The sequence below is a fragment of the Carassius auratus genome, chromosome 7 (assembly GCF_003368295.1).
Source record: "Carassius auratus strain Wakin chromosome 7, ASM336829v1, whole genome shotgun sequence".
In the NCBI taxonomy this organism is placed as follows: Eukaryota; Metazoa; Chordata; class Actinopteri; order Cypriniformes; family Cyprinidae; genus Carassius; species Carassius auratus.
In genome coordinates, this window is record NC_039249.1 from 14,549,843 (window position 1) to 14,569,768 (window position 19,926).

The window sequence follows — 19,926 nt, forward strand, 5'->3', positions numbered from 1 at the left end:
TTTCTAACCTAGCACTTTGAATTAAAAACAACCAAAAGCCTTTAAAATAACAACACTTAACTAAAAAAGCTGGGCATAGAGGAACTTGCGCCAGCTCATTTCCAGCTCTTAAACATCTCAGCCTCCTCTCCTATCAGTTGCACCGAGCCCATGGCAACACTCGCCATATATCATTTTCCGGTCCTTGACTTTCTTCAGTGTTTATTTACATAGGATTTCTCATTGGTGTGAAAATGAACTGATTGCTTCACAATTTTGATTTTAAATTAACCTTGAAGATAAATTGATTCAAGGATAAAACCTCAGAGTCTTGATAAATGCATACTTAAAGATGGCTTTTATTCTAGCCTTCCACCGGATGCTATTTCACATCACTGACATTCTGACTGTGCTGAGAAAACAAATAACAATAGACAACCAGATCAGTCAGGTGAGGAAGATGTTATTCAAAACCAGTAATTGTCTAATGCTCAATGTTTTATGCAATAACACGCTTGGCAATCAATTGTTTAAAGAATTATGTTGCAACATATCCCAATTTAAGGCAAATAAGGGCAGTCATGCCTAATGGTTAGAGAGTTGGGCCTGTAACCCGAAGGTTGTGGGTTCAAGAATCAGGTCCGGCAGGATTTGTCGGTAGGGGGAGTGAATGTACAGTGCTCTCTTACACCTTCAATACCACGACTGAGGTGAGACCCTTGAGCAAGGCACCAAACGTGTTCACAATGTGTGTGCGTTCACTTGGATGGGTTAAATGCAGAGCACAAATTCCAAGAATGGGTCACCATACTTAGCCATACATCACGTCACTTCACTTCACTAATTCGTTTCTTTCTGCCTGATCCATCCCATGGTTACCACACATTTACAGTCTCACATTTCCACACTGCCACCTCGTCATACCTCTTATTTCCACTTCATTCCTTATTCATTATAAAGAGAACTACTACTTAATATTTTGTGTGAATCTTTAGCTCCCTCCTCTGTCAAAGACGCACATTACAAGTCAAATACATTTTATTTTTGTTCTACCGTTTGTTATTTTCTAATACATTTACAAATGAATGACTAAATTTGTAACTATTACACTGTAGTTTTTGCAGAATTTACATAAACACAAATTAAGTGTTGGCTAGATTTAAAAATCCACTACAACAGAGGTTTCCAACCATGATCCTGCATGTTTTCCATGCCTCCTTAATCAAACACACCTGATTCAGCTAATCAGCTCATTAGTAGAGACTCCAAGACCTGGCATGGGTGTGTCAGACAAAGGGGAGCTGCAAAATGTGCAGTTTTCTGACTTACTTTCAGGGTGACTCTGGTGGTCCTCTTGTCTGTCAGAAGGATGGAGTTTGGATTCTGGTTGGTATTGTGTCTTGGGGAAGCAGTGTCTGCTCAACTGGTGTGTACGCCCGTGTCACCTAACTCCGTGCCTGGGTTGACCAGAGCATTGCTGCAAACTAAAGTACTAAGTTCACACAGTAGTTCTTGCTCACAATGCTTGTTGATAAAATTCTATTTAGAGAAAACAAAAACTCTCAGGAAGGTTTTTTTTTTTTTTTTTTTTGTAGTAGTAAAAAGGTTCAGAGTAACTTACACTGGACAATGGACATTCAATATGTTTAATATGATTTAATCTTATTGCATTATTTCAATAACTGGGTCAAAGACATTTAAAAAAGTGGAAAGCACACTAAATGCAAGCAAAGTGTTTGCTTAATTTTTGGTAGAATAAAATGTCAAAATGTGGGTGAAATAATGTTCAATTGTCATTCAGTGAAACAGTGTATGTAAAAATGTAAACAACATTATTCTGACCTGAACGTATTAAAATATTTAAAAGAGTAAGTGAGTATATACTACGTTTTATTGTGTTTTAAATGAGTAAAAATGTATTACTGACAAATGGCCAAAATGGGATAGTGGCAAAATTTAAAAATGTAAAATTACAAGTAGTGTTTGTGATAAAACTAGTCTTTTAATATGTCATAAACTGATTCTGGTTGTATACCTGACAAGACTGTTAAACTGAATGACATTTTAGTGGCTGTTTCCTGTTAATCATAGTAAAACTGTATGTTATTTATTTATAAGGAAACTTTCTAATGCTATGAAAAACAACATCAACAACAATTCAAAGCTGTATTACACTTATAGTTTTGACGCTTGAAAATGCTTGATTCCTTTTTCATCTTTGACCCAACTACAAATTAATCAGACAATTATTATTTTTTAAATAACTGTGGAATTTGAAAATAAAATTATAGTGATATAAAGCAGTCTATTATAGCTAGTATATCTGGAGCACTTTGTGAACATAAATGACAATGATTAAAAAAAAATTATAATAAATTAATAAATAACATTTAATAAATGACAGTGGAAATTCAAATAAAATATATAATTTATTTGTATGTAAAGTATACATGTAATTGCAAAAAAGAGAGAAAAACTGATGATATTAATTGATATTTAATAATAGTAATTGACATTAACTTTGGCACCTATATATGTGTGCATGTATATATGTATGCACACACACACACACACACACACACACACACAAATATATATGTGACGAGTGGGGCGGGGCTGAGAGCCGTGGGAATGGGGCGAGGCCGGTGGAGTGATTGGAAATGAGTGACACCTGCGCCACTCACTGGTCTCGCGTCCCACGGAGGAGATCGGAAGGATACAAAAGAAGAGTGACGACAGTGAAAGACGAGAGAGGACCAGGCCTGGATTTATTTTAATGTTTTGATTTTGTTTGTGTGCGGCAGTCGTCCGTGAGGGGCTGTCGCGCTGTTTTGTCTTTATTTTATTATTAAACTTAATTTTGATTGTCTGCCGTTTCCCGCCTCCAAAAGAACTTTGTTACAATATATTTACAATTATATATATATATAGTGTTGTTGCTTTAAAGCATAGAATATTTTAATAAATGTCATACTAACAAATTACACTGTATATCCACTCTTACGATTTAAAATATAAGATCTTTGGACAGCTCCAAAACTGACACTTGATCAAGTGTCAAAGTGCCAAATTTTTGTTATGCAAATACAAATATAAAAGCATAATGAAGCCATTTATAACACCATTGTTAATCTAATAAATCTTAAAACATTATGGGATTCACAATCTCTCCACTCTCTATTTCACTTTTCAACTCTTCTAAGCAAAATTGCACGCATCCTTGGAATTAATTCCTATGTCACTGCTGCATTTCCATTCCATTCAAATATATATTAATGAAAATGAGCACCACATTAATAAATATACATTTTAAAATGAATACAAAATGTCAAAGAAATAAAAACATTGTCCACCAAGCTCAGTTCCTCTTTGAATAAATATTAGGATTTTTGAATATTCGATATCCAGTACAAAGTATATAAGTTGCAGAATGCAACTACTGTGATTATGTATATTTACAGTACATACAGCTGCACTGCTGTACATGAAGGTAATAGGCCATGTGAAGAGATTTACAGGACCTGTGAATCAGTGCAGATGGACACTGTCACTGAATCTGAGAACACACTTTATCAGTGTGGATGGAAGTACATCCAACTGGGTAAGGGTTACTGCAGTAAACATGACACAATGACTTTTGTCACGCAAATTTAATAGAGCTGAATTCATTTAATAAGCTTATTTGACAGATGCTAAATATAAAATCCTCTAATTTACCTTTCAGGAAGGTTTATTTATTGATTTATTTATTTTTGCAGTCTAGTTAACAGAGGATATTAGACAAAATAACAAAACTCATGGTCATTTCCACCACACAAGTATTATCAACTATAATTATTCATATAAAATTGAGGTTATCAGTCTTTCTAGTACAGTTTTTTAAAGAAATTTATTTCACAGTTTTAGAATTATTTTCAGTCACTGTGAATCTGGGAGAATAGCGGCATCCAGTCTTCAGTAGGTATTTGGTAGTATTTCTGTAGGTCCAACAGTACTGTATAGTGCTAGCGATGACAAGGTTTAGGGTTTGACTCCCAGGGAATGAACTGATGAAGTAATTACTTTCAATGTCGTTTCAGTTGCTGTCAAATGCATTCATGTAAATGGAATTCACAACTGAAATGATTTAAAGCAACTAGATTGAGGAGGCATTATCTTTTGCAGCGATGGAAAAAAACCCCTCGCTTTCAAGGTGCCTAATATCCCACAGTAGCGAGATAAGATGTATATAAAGCCCTCAAAGAGCAGACAACATTCAAATGCAGCAATGGCCTTCTTGTGGATCCTGTACTGTCTCGCCTTCTTTGGTGCAGCCTATGATATGTTCCTGTTTTTTATTTTTAATAATAAGATACTCTAATAGCAGACTTTAAGCCTAGCTAACTAGGCTTAGAACACATGAATCTGTTAAACTGCCTTCATTCTATTTTTTGCCTTCCCCCTTTTTATTACTGGCTCCTCCAGGATTGTGAATGGTGAGGAGGTAGGTGTCTCCGCAGGTAAAATCGGTGTCATAAACAATAGCTTTTAAATGCTATTAATTTATTACATAATGTTAAATTTATTACAGGACATTGACTTCCACTTCAGCGTTGGCTCCCTGATCAATGAGTGGTAAGATGTGACTGCTGCTCACTGTGATGTCAGGTAACACAGTATTAAAGATTGAACCTGTACCTTCACATTGTTTAGCCTGTAGGATTTTTAAACTTTTAAAAGATTATGGGTTATAAAATTTTGATTTGGCCTATTTCATTTTTATTCTTATTTTTTACAGAACCTTTCATGCGTCATCCTGGGTGAGCATGATCGCTCATCTAATGCTGAGGCCATTCTGACCATTAGTGTTGGAAAGCCATTAGACTTTCAATTTCTGTTATCCTGATTATCATTTTCTACAGAAGGAGCCTCCATCCAGATTTACTACATAAATATATGGCAAAATAGTTTCATCAATTAATAAAAACTATACAAAAGAAGTGTATGTTTAACAACACATCATGGACAATCAGTGAGTAATGATGCTCACACGATGCAATCTTCATTCACTCGAAATCTCTGAAAATATTCAAAATTATTATTCAGACCTACTACAATCAGTGTACCAAATTTCATGATTTTCCCATCAGTTCATAGACTCCTACCAATAACAATATGGGCCACAGGTGTTGATTCACTAACGGATCTAAATGTAGTTCACTTAATTTTTTTCTATAAACGGGAACCTTGTTGAACTATTCATTAAGAGAACCATCTTGTGAAAGCCATTCTTGTGCGGGACTCTGTGTTTGTATCATATACTTGATTTCTCTTCACCGAAGATTCAGCATATTTTTGTAGTTTAGCCTGAATTGGATCTGTTCTCTGTCCTGATTTATTTTCTTTTAAAATTCTGCCAATCTTTCAGCTTCTGATACCCCTCCCCTGCTCCAGCAGGCCACTCTGCCTCTGCTGACCAATGATGACTAGTTAGACTGGTTAGAGAGTTTGACTCCTAACCCTAAGGTTCTGGGTTCGAGTCTTGGGCCTGTAATACCACTAGTGAGGTGCCCTTGAGCAAGGCACTGAACCCCCAACTGTTCCCTGGGTGCCGCAGCATAAATGGCTGCCCACTGCTCCGTGTGTGTGCACTTTAGAAGGGTTAAATGCAGAGCATGAATTCTGAGTATGGGTCACCATGCTGTATGTCACTTTTTTGGTAACCTTTTTTTAATGCAGAAATGAATCTGTTTTTCTTCTGGCTCTCTGTTTTCAGTTGTACACCGCTCAGTTTAGATGTCAGGTGATTTTATATATATATTTTTTTATTTAACATACTACACATTTGCAATAATTAGATTGTATTTAATATATATATATATATATATATATATATATATATATATATATATATATATATATATATATATATATATATATATGACAATATAGTAGACAATAAAGTAGATTTTAACATTAAAATTGCAATAAAATTACACCATAAAACTGCAGCAATACAAATGTGAAATATTAAGAGCCAAGGTGCACTCTTTATGCTTTGTGCAGCTTTATTATTAAACATTATCAACCATTATATTTGTTATATTGTAACAAACTTCCCTATGGATAGTGTGAGGCTGTATATTTACACTATCCACATATACATTCTAGAGTTACAAACTGTAAATGTAAAGACACAATTAGTTATTTCAGTGTAGAAATAGGCTCTATGCATACTCATGTTTGCAGGTGTGATCCATGCTACGGCAGTAGCAGAAGGCCTTAAAGAAACGACAGTAACACGTATCACAGGGGTTGCAGCAGGGCAGGTGATGACCCAAGCAGGACTGCTGATGAGGGATGCAGCGGCTGGGGGAACGTGTGCCTCTTCTCTGCAGCTGTACAGCTTTACCCAGATCCTGTGGCAACAAAAAGAAACTAAAATACTTCACCTTAGGTAAAGACGTAAACTGTGGGAGACTGTGCCTTTTGCAGGGATCGGCCCTGAAGCTCTGGAACAGTTTGCCTTTGAACAGAACTGCCTCCAAATTTGTGTCATTTAAGTCTCTTTTAAAGACTAATTTCTTCTTCAAGTACCATGTCCAAGTAAATCAGAAAACCCAAGTCACCACCTCACCTATTTTGTTTTATCACACTGCTGACATAGGATTGTGCACATAATTTAACTTCAACTTAATTTAACTTAAAATTAAAATTTGCCTTTACATCAATGCAAACAAATTTAAAAAAGTCACTTGATATTAAATGTGTATGCTACTGTAAATGTCAGTTACTCACCTCATCATAGGATCCAAGCTCTTCTAGCAGTTTTTCTTCTACTGAGTTTATTTCAAAGTTTTCCACTCCAGGTAGTAAGTCTTTGATGTACAAAACAAAAATGCACCAAAACCCCAAAAATTGTTTACGACATAAATTTGAAATGTATTAATAATACGTAATGTACCACAGAATTTATACAATGAAATACTAACCATTGGTTTAAAAAAATAAAAAATAAAAAGTAAATGGTGTACTTTCCATAATCCACGTATATATTATCCAAATATATTTGAAATGTGTTGATTTTGAAATAAGTAGAAATTTACTTTAATACTGTATCAAGACATTCTTTATTATTACCATTTTTCACATTTTAGAATAAGATTTTTCACCTATCTGATATGTAAACATTTGTACTTTATCAAATCACAGTAAACTGTATGTAAAAAAACACACACACAATTTATTGGGGAAAATAAATAAATCTAGAAATCTTACCAGTGTCAGATAGAGCAAAGGAGTTTTCACTACGTCTCAGGTTTGGATGTGATGCCATCGCCATGACATTCATCAAAAACCAGCTGATGATCGCTATGTTCAGCATCATAATCATTGAAACCCCAAAACAAGATAAACTTCAGCCACAGTTTAGGTGATCCAGTTGTATGCACTGTAAAAAAAAAAGAGAGAGTGCAGTGAAGAAACACTCAAAGCATGTTTATATTTGCGAGCATGTAGACAGATAGATTGTAGACAGTATTTTGTATTTGCATTGGTTTGTATTTGCCATACAGTATGTGAGTGGATCTATTTGCACATGCACATGAATAGGTAAAGTATGTCTGACTTACCTGCAGGGTTCTGTGTCCAAGGCTGAAGGTCTGCACTGGACTCTGTGATTTATAAGGCTCCTTGAGGTGGGAGGTGAGGGACACATGGTCCTGATCAGTGAATGGAGGTGTGGTCTCTTGTGCCTGGCACAACCACTTAACTTCAACACAAACACTGACACACACATTTAGCCCGCACGCGTCACACCAACACAGGAAAAGAGGAATATATATTTCCTCTAGGATGGTGAAAGCTATTTCAGACTTTGACATTTACAATTTAAGTTAAATATGAAATGAAAAATGCATCGCTACTTAGTTCAGTAAAACATGGTGCTGCATTTTGAATCAATACTCAGAACAAATAATATTTAAATATTGTTTAGTTTTGGTTATGGCTTATTTATATTGCAGCAAGACAAATTTATAGTTCTACTATTTACACATTCAGTTATATATATATATACATTATTTATATTTGAATACAGTTCTATTTTAAAAATAACTGCATTGTCACAAATAAAAAAGAAGAAAAATTAATAATTATACATGAATTGCTGAAAAACATATTTGGTACTGCAGACTAACTACATATGAAGAGTTTATTTGCAAAAACAGATAACTCCGTTTTTAACAATTTTCATTGTGCATTCCAATTAATCTCAATCAAACTGCAATTGGGTTATTTTGATTATGTTAAAAAAATAACGAATACAGTTAACTAAAAAAAAAAAACACAATAAAAACATGATAACATAATAAAAATATATATTTTTGAAAAGGTGAAGAAATGTAGTTATCTCTTTTCGCAAATAAACTCTTAATTTATACTTTATGCTCCCCCATCCTATAGGTTTAGTTAAAGCTCAGTACTGACCAGTAAACACTTTATTATGAAGCTAATACAGCCCCAATCAGCTGATGACTCCAGCCTGCTGTTTTAGCGCTGATGACGCAATACAGCATCCATTTGTGAGGAAATAAATTGTTTACGTGTATGAAGTTCAGTACATCTCTTTGTAAGGTCAGATTGGTCTGAATTGATTATAAGTGGCAACCAGAATGCTTAATTAACAGAAACCTGTGTTAGAGCATTTTGTATGAAACAAACAGGTCAAGTCAGCATTACTAATTTATATATTTGAAGACTGGTCTATAAAGTCTATGGCATAGATACAACTGTATGGTGAAGCTTTATTTTTATATAATAAATAAATACATATTGTGTGTATGTAATGCTTAACTAACAGTCACCAGACAATTTCTCATCAACAAAAATGTTGTGCTATTTTTAAACTATGACATGCTTTTAGCTGACTAGTATTAAATTAAGATGATTTGAGTTCATATCCTGCTCTCTGGAACATATGGCATATTTGAAGAAATAATGGACTGAGCGTTTCTGCTGAAAGACACTTTATCAAAATTTAATTTTGCAGTGAAAATAATTTATCAGAGGGCTGTGCTGAGTTCACAGAAATCTGTTCATTGTTCATGTGAAAATGCACGTTACTTTATAATCTTCTAGTGTACAACGTCATATGAACAAGTTTCTCTATTTATCTTATGAGTTGGTTACATTAAGTATAATGTATATGGTATACTTCTCCTTCGGAAGCTGGTCAGAGTGCTCCATACACGCTACCTTTCAAAAGCCATTGGCCTTTAATTAATAGAGAAAAAAAAAAACATTTTAGTTGGTTTGTAAGGATGGTGTATAGGCAACTTAAAAAAAAAAAACATTTACTTTCACATTCACATTTAAACATTCAATTAAACCAACCAACAAACAATAAATATGGAATCTTTAATGTGGATTTGAGGTTCTGCTCAGCCCAGACATAGCTCGTGGGTTCTTAGTGATTGTGTAGGACTGGCCTGAGATCAGCGTTTAAGGTTTGATAGTCAGATGCTCGATCACATGAGTATGTGTGTGTGTGTGTATCCGTGTATCCGCAACTTCCCTCATTCAGCTATGGGAAGTCCGACTCATTTCCTCGAATCGGTTCTTTTGAACAGTTCGTTTGAAAGATTCTGTCCTTTACGTCATCGTTGCTCTAGTCTAAAACTAAAACATTCCAATAATGATTATTTCTGTTTCCAAATGAAATTAATAGTCTATTTGTTTTTATTTATGTTTTATTGTATCCCACTGTACCAGTTTAGCAGCTAGGATTCAGCTCAGAATAAAGTCATTTTTAAATTTTAATTACAATAAGCAAAACTGAAATGCATTGAAATGAATAAATTTTTCGGGTAAAAAGATATACTTGAATTTGTTAAAAAAGTGCTTTGTATGTGTATTGATTAAATTGCCATACAATCAAGCTATAAACAATCCAGGATTCATTCTTGTAGCTGTTCTGCCTCATTGAACCATTCAGACCAGTTCTGTGAATCTGTTTAAATAATTCACTGAAAAGATCCGACTCAGAAGAACGATTCTTCACGAATCGGACAGCACTATCACTCAAGACTGTACTGGCCTGGGCCACATCTATTTCTCTCTTAAGCTAGTACACCAGTGTTATTTTCTTACAATGCCTTTCTCTGAATTATATTTTAATGTGGATAATGGTTATCTGGAGGGGCTGGTGAGAGGTTTTAAGGCTGGTATTTTATCTCAGGCGGATTATTTGAATCTTGTTCAGTGTGAAACTCTGGAAGGTGAGTCGAGTGTGTTGGCTGCTAATGTTAGCTGGTTTGCTAGCTGACCGAGTTCATTTGCGATATTTCTACATACCGTTGCGTGTCGTTATTGACAATTATCGTCGTGTAAAGATGCAAAACCGATTTTTATAATTGCTGTGGTAACCCGCTGATAAATCGTTCGGTTAGCTTGTTTTTTCTTTTGGCAGCATTTAATTTTTCTTTAGCAGGTGAAGATCAGTTTTCACGGCCTTATATATTCCTCATTTTATGCAGACCTAATATTAAGTTAACAACTGAAGCCCTGTAATCATTACATTATGTTACTTTTCAGTAAATCAATGCTATCATTTAAATGCACATGCTAACTGTGGTGCTATCAGCAACACATTCAGTGTATCAGCTATTTTCTGACATGTTTATTAACGCATTCTTTTTATGCGATTTTAATGTTTAAAGCACGGCTCTATTTTTATTATACAGAGCGTATAGTACAGTATATTTGTTATAAGGCATCTGTTTAACCTTACTGACTGACGAGTTATGCATCACCCTTCTCTTTCATCGCTTTTCAAGATGTTCAGTCGGATAAGAGATTAGGAGCGTGTTATGCAAATGTTCGAGATGAATAGTAAATTATAAAATTTTTATATAAATAAAAGATGCAGGTTTCATAAAAAAAAAAGGGAAAAAAAGAATGTAGTTGATGGTGCTGGTCATGTGATATATCATGACGTCACTGGGCAGCTTCTTCTTTATCTGCTCTCATATACTGGTGTATGGAGAATTTATGACTTTGTGTAAAAGTAGCTCTTATTATTTAAATCACACATTTGCTTTAATTAGAAAAAAATATGCCAAACATTTTGTTGGACAGTTGCCTTCTGCCTTATTGTGTAAAGTGTAATATTTAGGGAGAACCTGTTTCATGTATTATATCAATGCAATCAGATACATTACCTGGCAGGAAACGTGCTATTTAACTTACTATTAATTCATCTTTGCATAGATTATAAATAATACTATTAAATATGATTTAATCATAAATAATATTAACAATAAGAAAAAATGTATTGAGGATTATGAGCTTTCTTACTGATTGATATGTCTTTTGTTTATTTGTTCAACCTGTGCTGCATTATATCCTAATACTTCAGACTTTGCAGTGAAATTATTCCTTTCAAAATAACCAGATAATTTATTTTTTTGTATTATTTTATATGAAAACAATGTATATTTTTAAGAAATATATTAAATTATAGCTAATTTTGTCTCTCAATCAGTGGCAAGTGACTCAATTGGAATTTTTGTCTCCGTTTTAGGGAACTGGAAATTGTGCAAAAACCGTTCCGAGATGAATATAGAAATCACTGTCTGAGTGCAGCCCTTTAACACTGACGAATTAGGTTTTGGGGTTACTGATCAAATCAGTTAATTTTTTTTTTTAGTAATGTTTTTTTTTGTTGTTGTTTTTGTTTTCCTCAGACCTGAAGCTTCACTTGCAGAGCACTGACTATGGGAGCTTCCTGGCCAATGAAGCCTCTCCTCTCACTGTCTCCGTCATTGATGACAAGCTGAAAGAGAAGATGGTGGTTGAGTTCTGCCATATGAGGAACCAGTCTTATGAGCCTCTGGCCAGCTTCATGGATTTCATCACGTGAGTGCAGTTAAACATCAAAGAATATAAACAAACCACGCTTCAAATTCACACTGCATGAGGTGTCACACATAATATTGAGCTCCTGTCATTTACAAATGTATTGTGTTTGGTGAATATCCATAGCCAAGAATATTTTTTTTTGCTATTCCTGCCACCCACCTACAACTCCTGCCAGCACTGAGACTCGAACCTGCGACCTTCGGGTGACAAATCCAACTCTCTAACTATTAGGCCACAGCTGCCCACCTTTTTATGTCTGCGGATTGAATTTAACCCCAACAACTTGATATTTAGTCCCTGGAATGTGACTTTTACCAAGGGAAACCCACCAAAAAATGTTTCTTTTACCTCCGGAATGCAAATTTATCTATCTATTTATTTATTTATTCATTTTTTAATCGGGGGATCGCCCCTGAAAAGTGATTGGACTAGTTTTGGGCTAGTTTTGAGTAGCAGTTGGCTGGGTTTTGCTGTGAAAACATGGCAGGGCAGTACAGCCCTTTAATTTTACCCTACTAGAATTGATGACGGAAAGTTAGCATATTCATACTGTACGTGCAACAACTCATCTGCATGTAAAAGTATAAAATGGTTCAATTCAGATGAAACTTCTGGGCAGATTTTAACTTCTAGGTTAACTTATTGTGCAATATCCAATATCGAATATAACAGTATCCTCCACGATGTCATCACTCATGGCCAGCGCACTCTTAAGCAGTTATGAGCAGCAGGATGTGTAATATGTTCGAAATCTATTATTTTTGTTATCACTATGGCTATTTGACTTAAAGCATTGTCCAGTGTTTTCATACATTGAGTTATTTGTGACGACTCAGCACAATTTCAAAACTGACTCCACAAATAGATTTTCCAAAAGGCTTTTACTTTGTTGAATAAAATGAGCACTTCATGTTTCAAAATTAAAATGCAGTGGGTGTTTTTTATATGAATGTATCTTTGTAAAGAACAGATTGTCATCAGAAAAGCTTAGATGTCATTTTAATTTAGTCGTTCCTGTAATAATGCCTGATAAAGTAGCATTTGTGAGCAGCGCTTATTTGATTACATCCGTTACCGGGGAAACCGCTATATCTCCGCTCCAGCAGCACCTCCTGCTGGCAGAGAATTAATTTGCAGTCTGTGGGATACACTGGTGCCTGTCAGTAAACATAAACAAAAAGCATGCTTCAGAATTCTTTTGAGAAGGTTCTTAAGTTTTGAGCCATGTATGATTGCTCTAAATCTTTTACCCTGCAATCATTTACTTACGTTTATGAGATGAAAAAAAATCATAATCATCATATATCGGCCATCGGCTGCCCTGATTTCTAAATATCGTCCTCGGCCAGTGAAAACTCATATCGGTCGACCTCTAATAAAATTCTTCACCTCTCATAACCCATTATTAAGCTCTTTTCCATCTTACTGCTTTTTCAGATACAGCTATATGATCGACAACGTCATCCTGTTGATCACTGGAACGCTCCATCAGCGGGCCATTTCAGAGCTGGTGCCCAAGTGCCATCCGCTTGGCAGCTTTGAACAGATGGAGGCTGTTAACATCGCCCAAACTCCAGCAGAGCTCTACAATGCCATCCTGGTGGATACACCACTTGGTAAGACAGCCTGATATGAAAAATTCACACACGAATAACATTCACTTCATGTTTTGTAGCCAGTCAGTGAGTTGCGAAAATATCTTGTCAGTATATTTTAAGCATTCAGAAATGTTGTGAAACAACTCAAAAACATGTTCTAAATAATATCAAGGTGCTTATTTCTACATCAGTTAATGGCTGTTTCTTTTTGTTTCAGCTGCTTTCTTTCAGGACTGCATCTCTGAGCAGGATTTGGATGAGATGAACATTGAAATAATTCGCAACACTCTTTACAAGGTCAGCCTTTTTAAATCGTAAACATTCATTAGGAATTTTCATATATGACGAGTGTGCATAAGCACAGAAACCTGCTGTTTTGTTTTTGTGCAAGTCGCAATCTACAATCACTTTTTACTCCTCTGTATATTTTTCAGTGTATGTTTGTTTTTGAAAGCCAGTTTCTGTATAGGCACATACCAAGATGTTATTTGCATTAAATATGAACAGTCAATAGTCAAATAGCAATAAGGTATGTAGGTTTACAAAGTTCTGTGCATTTTACCGGCGCAATTTCAGTATTACAACAGTTATTATTATAACAGTTTTTATATAAACAATTATTTCTAAAGATATTTAGCACCTTCCATTATGGTACTCACAGCTGAAAGTGCCCTTCCTAACTTAAAATTGCAACAGTTCCTTACTTCAGTGTGTTACACACATAATTCGGTGTCTTTGGAAAAAACCCCTTTGGGTTTTACTTTTCATCATCCAGAGTTGATAATGCTCAAAAAGATTAAAAGTTATAGACACTGCCTTGAAAAAAAATAATCTTTTTTTAATTTGTTATAAAAATACATGAAATCAGTCCTGGAGCAATCTAGAAAAGTAATGGGTTGAAAGTCACGTCTCACGAGTTTCTGTTTCAAATACATTCAAAGTATATACCATGAAAAATTTGAATTCCTGAAACCATTTTTCTGATACTATGTCTAGTCCCCCCCCCACCCCCCAAATATAAAAATATTTACCAAATGTATTGAAGGGTTCTACAAACTATTTTAGTCATTAAACATTCCACTGCATACTTTTTCAATTCTAAAACAATAAACAGAATCTTAGAAAGTGATTTATTAGAGCACTAGAAAAATACAATAAGTATAATTTGAGTAATACAAATTAGGGCTGTCACTTTTGTGAAAAAATCATTTTCGATTTTTAAGACGTAAGTGTTCATTGAATCGATTGTAAAATCAATTTTCCATGTCAAAAAAAATAAAGTTTCCTTTTGCTTTTTCAACGTCAAATAACAAACGAACGTAAAGAGAGCGTTGGAAACGCACAAATCAGCAATATTTCTTATTTATTGGCATTTGGTTTCGTGAAGAATAACATACAGCAACAGGACTGAAACATTCTCGAAAAAATATATATGCAGAGGGGACGGCTGCCATAACAAAAGAAAAACATCACTGCAGGCTTCAACCCGGCTGCATTTATGATTTAGGTAATTCAAAAATCAACTGTTCAAAAAATTAGAAACCGGCAATGTGTGTGTATTTTTTTTTTATTGAATGTAACCGACACTTAGGCTAGGCTGCACTAGGCAGCTATTACAAATTTATTGGACAGGAAAACAAGTCGATCACCATTTTCGGGGTCCAGAGCAGGGCGTTTTCATAACTCAGAATCTCCTGTAACTAGATGCGCGAATGAGGCAAATACACGTCTACTGCTCCACGAGACCTCCAGATGCGCGTAAATGCGTCTTTACATTGACTTAACATTGAAATCATTCGCGCCAGATGCTCTATTCGCGTTTGGTGTGAACGCAGCATAAAAGGTCGCTTTCGACGTCACTGAGTCTTATAGGCGCGTAAAATTGCTGGTATTTTCTGTCTAGCTTTCACAACGCATACTGCACTTTCGGAATTCTTTATAATTCTTTCATTCTTTTAAAATTAATAGTGTACATATTTGGTTAAAATCAATTCCCTATTTTCATTTTTGAAACTTTTTTTGGTTGGTCCGATCGATTGTGCAGTTGATTTTCGAACTAAAAGTGAAAGCCCTAATAAAAGTAAATAAGAAAAATAAAAAAATATTTTACTATGTATGTCATGAAGTCAATAATCACACTATATTCATATAGACGGCATTCACATTAATAGCTGCGATTGCACAGTAATAGCATGCTGATTTGCGCTCAAACAGGTGGTAATCATGCAGGTAAAGCCATATTACCCATAAAACACACTCACACATATATGAAAAATGTTGTAAAAGAATAAATGTGCAAAAGCTAAGTTACGCCTCCATCAGATGACAGGTGCGTCACGAGAGAGCGCCAGAATCAAATAAAAAAATCGTCTTGTGGATCGTCTCTTTCTGTTTGTGACACTGTACGCTACAAAACCATGCTGTTTTTTGCTACCAAGACACAGTTTTCTTAAACTAATTCATCAAATACATTCTTTTTAATATAATTTAATATAAGTGCACTCTTTTAATATAATCTTTTTTCATATAAGCTTTCCATTGAAAAACAGCGATCTGTCATCGATGCTTGAGGCTTAGATCTTTATAATGATATATAGTTTGTCAAGATTAATTTTGTCCCGTTTCATTTAATCTTATTTGTAACCATTGACACGTTCAAACAAAAAGATTTCAGTGCGTGGGCGTCAGGTTTAACTAAGAAATCTGTGGTTGCTCTGCTCTCTGTGTCTCCAGGCTTATCTAGAAGCTTTCTACAAGTTCTGCTCTTCACTGGGTGGCACAACCGCAGATACCATGTGCCCAATTCTGGAGGTGAGTAATCACCGGTTTAATCAAGTTTAGGACCCATTTGTCTGAAATAGACTTTTTTGTAATTGCAGTTGACATATTTAAGTGTTTTAAGAACTAAGGCAAAGATTTGTTTTTGTTTTAGTTTGAGGCAGACAGAAGAGCTTTCATCATTACCATCAACTCCTTTGGTACGGAGCTCTCCAAAGAAGACCGAGCTAAACTCTTCCCTCACTGTGGCAAGCTCTACCCAGAGGGTCTTGCACAGCTGGCCCGTGCAGATGATTACGAGCAGGTCAAAGCTGTGGCTGAATACTACCCTGTAAGTATACGAGTAGACCAAATTGTGTTTAAACTAACATTTCATCATGACAATGCGATTAATTAAATGACGGAAGTTCACATAGAGTGTGTCTCTGGTAGTTTTGGCCACCAAAATGATTTGCGGATTAAAATTGAGTTCATGTTGCTTCAGGAATACAAGCTTCTCTTTGAGGGCGCTGGCAGCAACCCAGGAGACAAAACCCTTGAGGATCGCTTTTTTGAACATGAGGTGAGCAATGTTTTTGTTCGGTGTGAAAGAGTGAATGCACTGGAAATCATAATCCAATTATGCTTTTTCCTCTGTTTGAAATGTGGTCTGTGTGTTTGCAGGTGAAACTCAATAAGCTGGCTTTCCTGAATCAGTTTCATTTCAGTGTGTTCTATGCCTACGTCAAGTTGAAGGAACAAGAGTGCCGGAACATTGTGTGGATTGCTGAGTGTATCGCCCAAAGGCATCGGGCTAAGATTGACAACTACATCCCCATATTCTAATGGTACATCATATTAGTCTTGAATAATGATTCACATGGCATGTTATGGTTTGAAAATTATGGTTCTGTCTCCTCGCCGTTTCTTGCACTGCGCCACTCTTACCTTTCATTGTGATTGTCTTTATTAGAGTAAAATGATGTTTTGTTCCACCTTTGGGATTTTTTTTTTTTTTTCTAAAGAAAACTTTTAGAAAAGTAATTCAAATATTCTTTTCTCTTCATGATGTCACAGCCAGTCACAGCCCACTGCAAATGAAGGATGCATGGAATTACAGGAGAACAGGAGAGTTTACGTGAAATGTAAAACAGAAGAAAAAAAAAAACTCTTTCTGTTGTAGCCTAAAAAAACATACATTCCATTATTGTCATAATTATTATTGAGAAGTTATTTAGAGAGTCCCTGGTAATTTAGAGTGTGAGCCTTATTTTGAAACACAAGCAGAGTACATTTCTGTTGAAATCATGTTACGTAAATTGTTGTGTTCCATAGAACTGCGCGGTTACATAAGAATGGATTTTTGATTGATTTACAGAGTAACTGTTTGCTTGTGTTTCTCCAATAAGGAACAACAGGGTTATCTTTAAAAAGGAGAATTGCTGGGATTTAACAAAAAAAAATGTTTGTGTGTATAGTATTCTTCACTGTGTGTGTTTGTTAAAATGATACTTGTGTGCTTGCCATTTGTAAATTAGTGCTCAAATTTGTGCTGACATAATTTATGGAGTAGATCATATTTTATGATTGACAGCTGAATAAGTGAGGTCAAATGGATCTATTATTAAGAAAGACCTTGCTCTCGGCTAAATCTATTGTACTATTGTAACCATATTGTTTGTGTTTTAAGTGATCTAAATGAAATCTATAAATATATACACAATATATAAATATAAAGTATTTCAGTGTTTGTATTGCTTAATTCTTTCTTTCAGAGACAAAAAAAAAGGCAAAAACAGCCGCTATTTCAAGCTACAATAGTAGTAACGGTAGTTCCATTATCCACCACCAGATGGTGCAAAGAGTCCATCTTCCTTTATCAATGTATGCAGTTTGCCTTGAACTTGACATTTTGATTACATCACCAGCTTCAGAATCTGAATAGGCATTTCACTATAGAAAGACATGCAGCTGAACAAAAATGATTTACTTTTGACAAAGACGTAAGGTATTCATTAGAATCATAATAAGTCGAGGGCATTTTGCTGTTGTATTGAGATGTTGAGCATGTGACGCTGTAGCTGACGGAAAGATTAGAGTCTGCCAAAACCTGTGGTAGACCTCAGGGGGTAATGATGGTGTTACTCCCTGTACTCTGCCAAAAACGAATCTATACCTAAACACCGTAATGCTGTGCCAGCCACTTACTGACAGAGCTTTGTCAGTATTTTGTAAATACCTGACTTGGTTTGAACATGTAGTCGAATGGCTGGTTGTCTGCGTTTTAAAAGAAATGGTCTTAGGGCTTAGTAATGTTCTAAACACCCACGCTGTACATTTTTTATTTCTGTTTCGATGAACAACAATTGTTTTGTTTTTTTATGGGGGGCTTTGGATCACTCACTGATGACTCTTAATTACTGCACATAATCACAACATTTTAGTTCCGCAGTGCTCTGGACCTTTTGCAGTTCAGAAGATAGAAAATCGCTAGGACTCCAGCGACCTTTCTGCATGCAAATGATCTTAGCAGCCATCCCACTGCAGCCAAAAGAAGAGCACACTGAGGTTATCCTCTTACTGACGCACAAGTCATGGTAGTACTCCTGGAAAATGCATAAATCTTTCAGAGATGATTTTTTACTTTTTTTAGTTTGTAGATCTACAGTGTGGTTGTTTTGACCAATGTTGGTGCTGAAATATTACTGTTGACTCTCGTCAGATTAATGTAGCACCACATGTGGTATTCCTCTTCTTCATGTTCACCAAAAAGCAATCAAAAAAACATTTGGTTTAGCCAAATCTGATGCAGTTCAATGTGTATGAAAGAAGTCCCAAAACTAGGGCCTTTTCTGGTTACTTTTGTAAATGCGTGTGAATCCAGTGTCTTTTGTTTTAGGTGGTACACAATGTGACTGTTGTATTGTCACACAAGTATGCGTAATAGGAACACCATCTAACTTTAGTCCGCTTCATGTCATTCCAAACCTGTACGGTGTGCGTTCTTCTGCAGAACACAAAAGACGTGCCAAAACTGTTTACTTGCCAAACATTCTTGAAAAAAATCTTCTTTTGTGTTCCACTATGACACGGGTGTGAACAGGTTCCCACGGGTAATGGAATTTCTGGAATATCAATGGAATTTTAAAAGGTCTATTCCAGACATTGAAAGTCGGAATTTTTTTTTTTTCTAAGTTATGGAATACCAGGGATTTTTTTTTTTTTTTGTTGCTTTAAATTTTACTTTCCATTTATAAAAAGAAATAAAGAAAAAAAATCTGTACCATATTTAATTTTTATTTGTTTCACATGTTTTTCCCTTTTTTGGGAGTTAGGCCATTTTATTCACTTCATCAGGCTGCACGTGTTAACTAAGGCAAACCTGCCAGAAAATGTACATTTCAAGAGCTTTGGCTACAAAACTACCACTTAAAACACCGGGTGTTGAACGCAGACGACAGAAAAGCTAAATGTAAAGTTTGTAAAACTACAATCGAGTTATATCCCAAATATGGGAGAGGGATCACAACAGCGGCCAGTTTATGCAATGTTAAAAGTAAACAGTATAGTAAACAGTCTAAGAGCTACTTCTTATGTCTTCTGTCACTGAGCCTTTAAGAGCATGTTAACTATTCTCTAATTAGATTCTGAATCCCTGTAATCGAGCAGGGTGATGCCCTCTCCACCCTTCTGG

At 35.3% G+C, this 19,926-nt stretch overlaps 2 protein-coding genes across 3 annotated transcripts; one reads left to right on the forward strand and one right to left on the reverse strand.

Annotated features, from left to right (window-relative positions):
• Positions 1-5,891: 5,891 nt before the first annotated feature.
• Positions 5,892-7,614, reverse strand: agrp (agouti related neuropeptide). The gene is made up of 4 exons (XM_026266350.1): positions 7,590-7,614; positions 7,237-7,408; positions 6,757-6,836; positions 5,892-6,377 (listed from the first exon to the last, which is right to left on the reverse strand). Exons 2-4 carry the CDS (start codon positions 7,349-7,351, stop codon positions 6,186-6,188), a joined length of 387 nt encoding a protein of 128 aa, XP_026122135.1. The 5' UTR covers positions 7,352-7,408; positions 7,590-7,614; the 3' UTR covers positions 5,892-6,185.
• Positions 7,615-10,018: 2,404 nt separating this feature from the next.
• Positions 10,019-17,983, forward strand: LOC113106035 (V-type proton ATPase subunit d 1). 2 transcript variants are annotated; one of them, XM_026267562.1, is made up of 9 exons: positions 10,019-10,235; positions 11,703-11,874; positions 13,315-13,493; positions 13,693-13,772; positions 16,209-16,286; positions 16,408-16,584; positions 16,738-16,815; positions 16,917-17,080; positions 17,310-17,979. In XM_026267562.1, the coding sequence occupies exons 1-8, from the start codon at positions 10,109-10,111 to the stop codon at positions 17,076-17,078; spliced, it is 1,053 nt and encodes a 350-aa protein (XP_026123347.1). In that variant the 5' UTR covers positions 10,019-10,108; the 3' UTR covers positions 17,079-17,080; positions 17,310-17,979. The 2 variants fall into 2 exon arrangements, with proteins under 2 accessions (XP_026123347.1, XP_026123346.1); XM_026267561.1 differs by having other exon boundaries at positions 16,917-17,983.
• The last annotated feature ends 1,943 nt before the right edge of the window (positions 17,984-19,926 follow it).

Excerpts from the sequence above, each read along its gene's own strand:
- agrp (XM_026266350.1), bottom strand. The coding sequence starts at position 7,351 with ATGATTATGATGCTGAACATAGCGATCATCAGCTGGTTTTTGATGAAT. Across the intron at positions 6,837-7,236 it reads CTTTGCTCTATCTGACACTG|ACTTACTACCTGGAGTGGAA; the intron begins GTAAGATTTCTA and ends TGTACATCAAAG. Across the intron at positions 6,378-6,756 it reads AGCTTGGATCCTATGATGAG|GATCTGGGTAAAGCTGTACA; the intron begins GTGAGTAACTGA and ends TTGTTGCCACAG.
- LOC113106035 (XM_026267561.1), top strand. The coding sequence starts at position 10,109 with ATGCCTTTCTCTGAATTATATTTTAATGTGGATAATGGTTATCTGGAG. Across the intron at positions 13,773-16,208 it reads TTCGCAACACTCTTTACAAG|GCTTATCTAGAAGCTTTCTA; the intron begins GTCAGCCTTTTT and ends CTGTGTCTCCAG. Across the intron at positions 16,585-16,737 it reads CTGTGGCTGAATACTACCCT|GAATACAAGCTTCTCTTTGA; the intron begins GTAAGTATACGA and ends ATGTTGCTTCAG.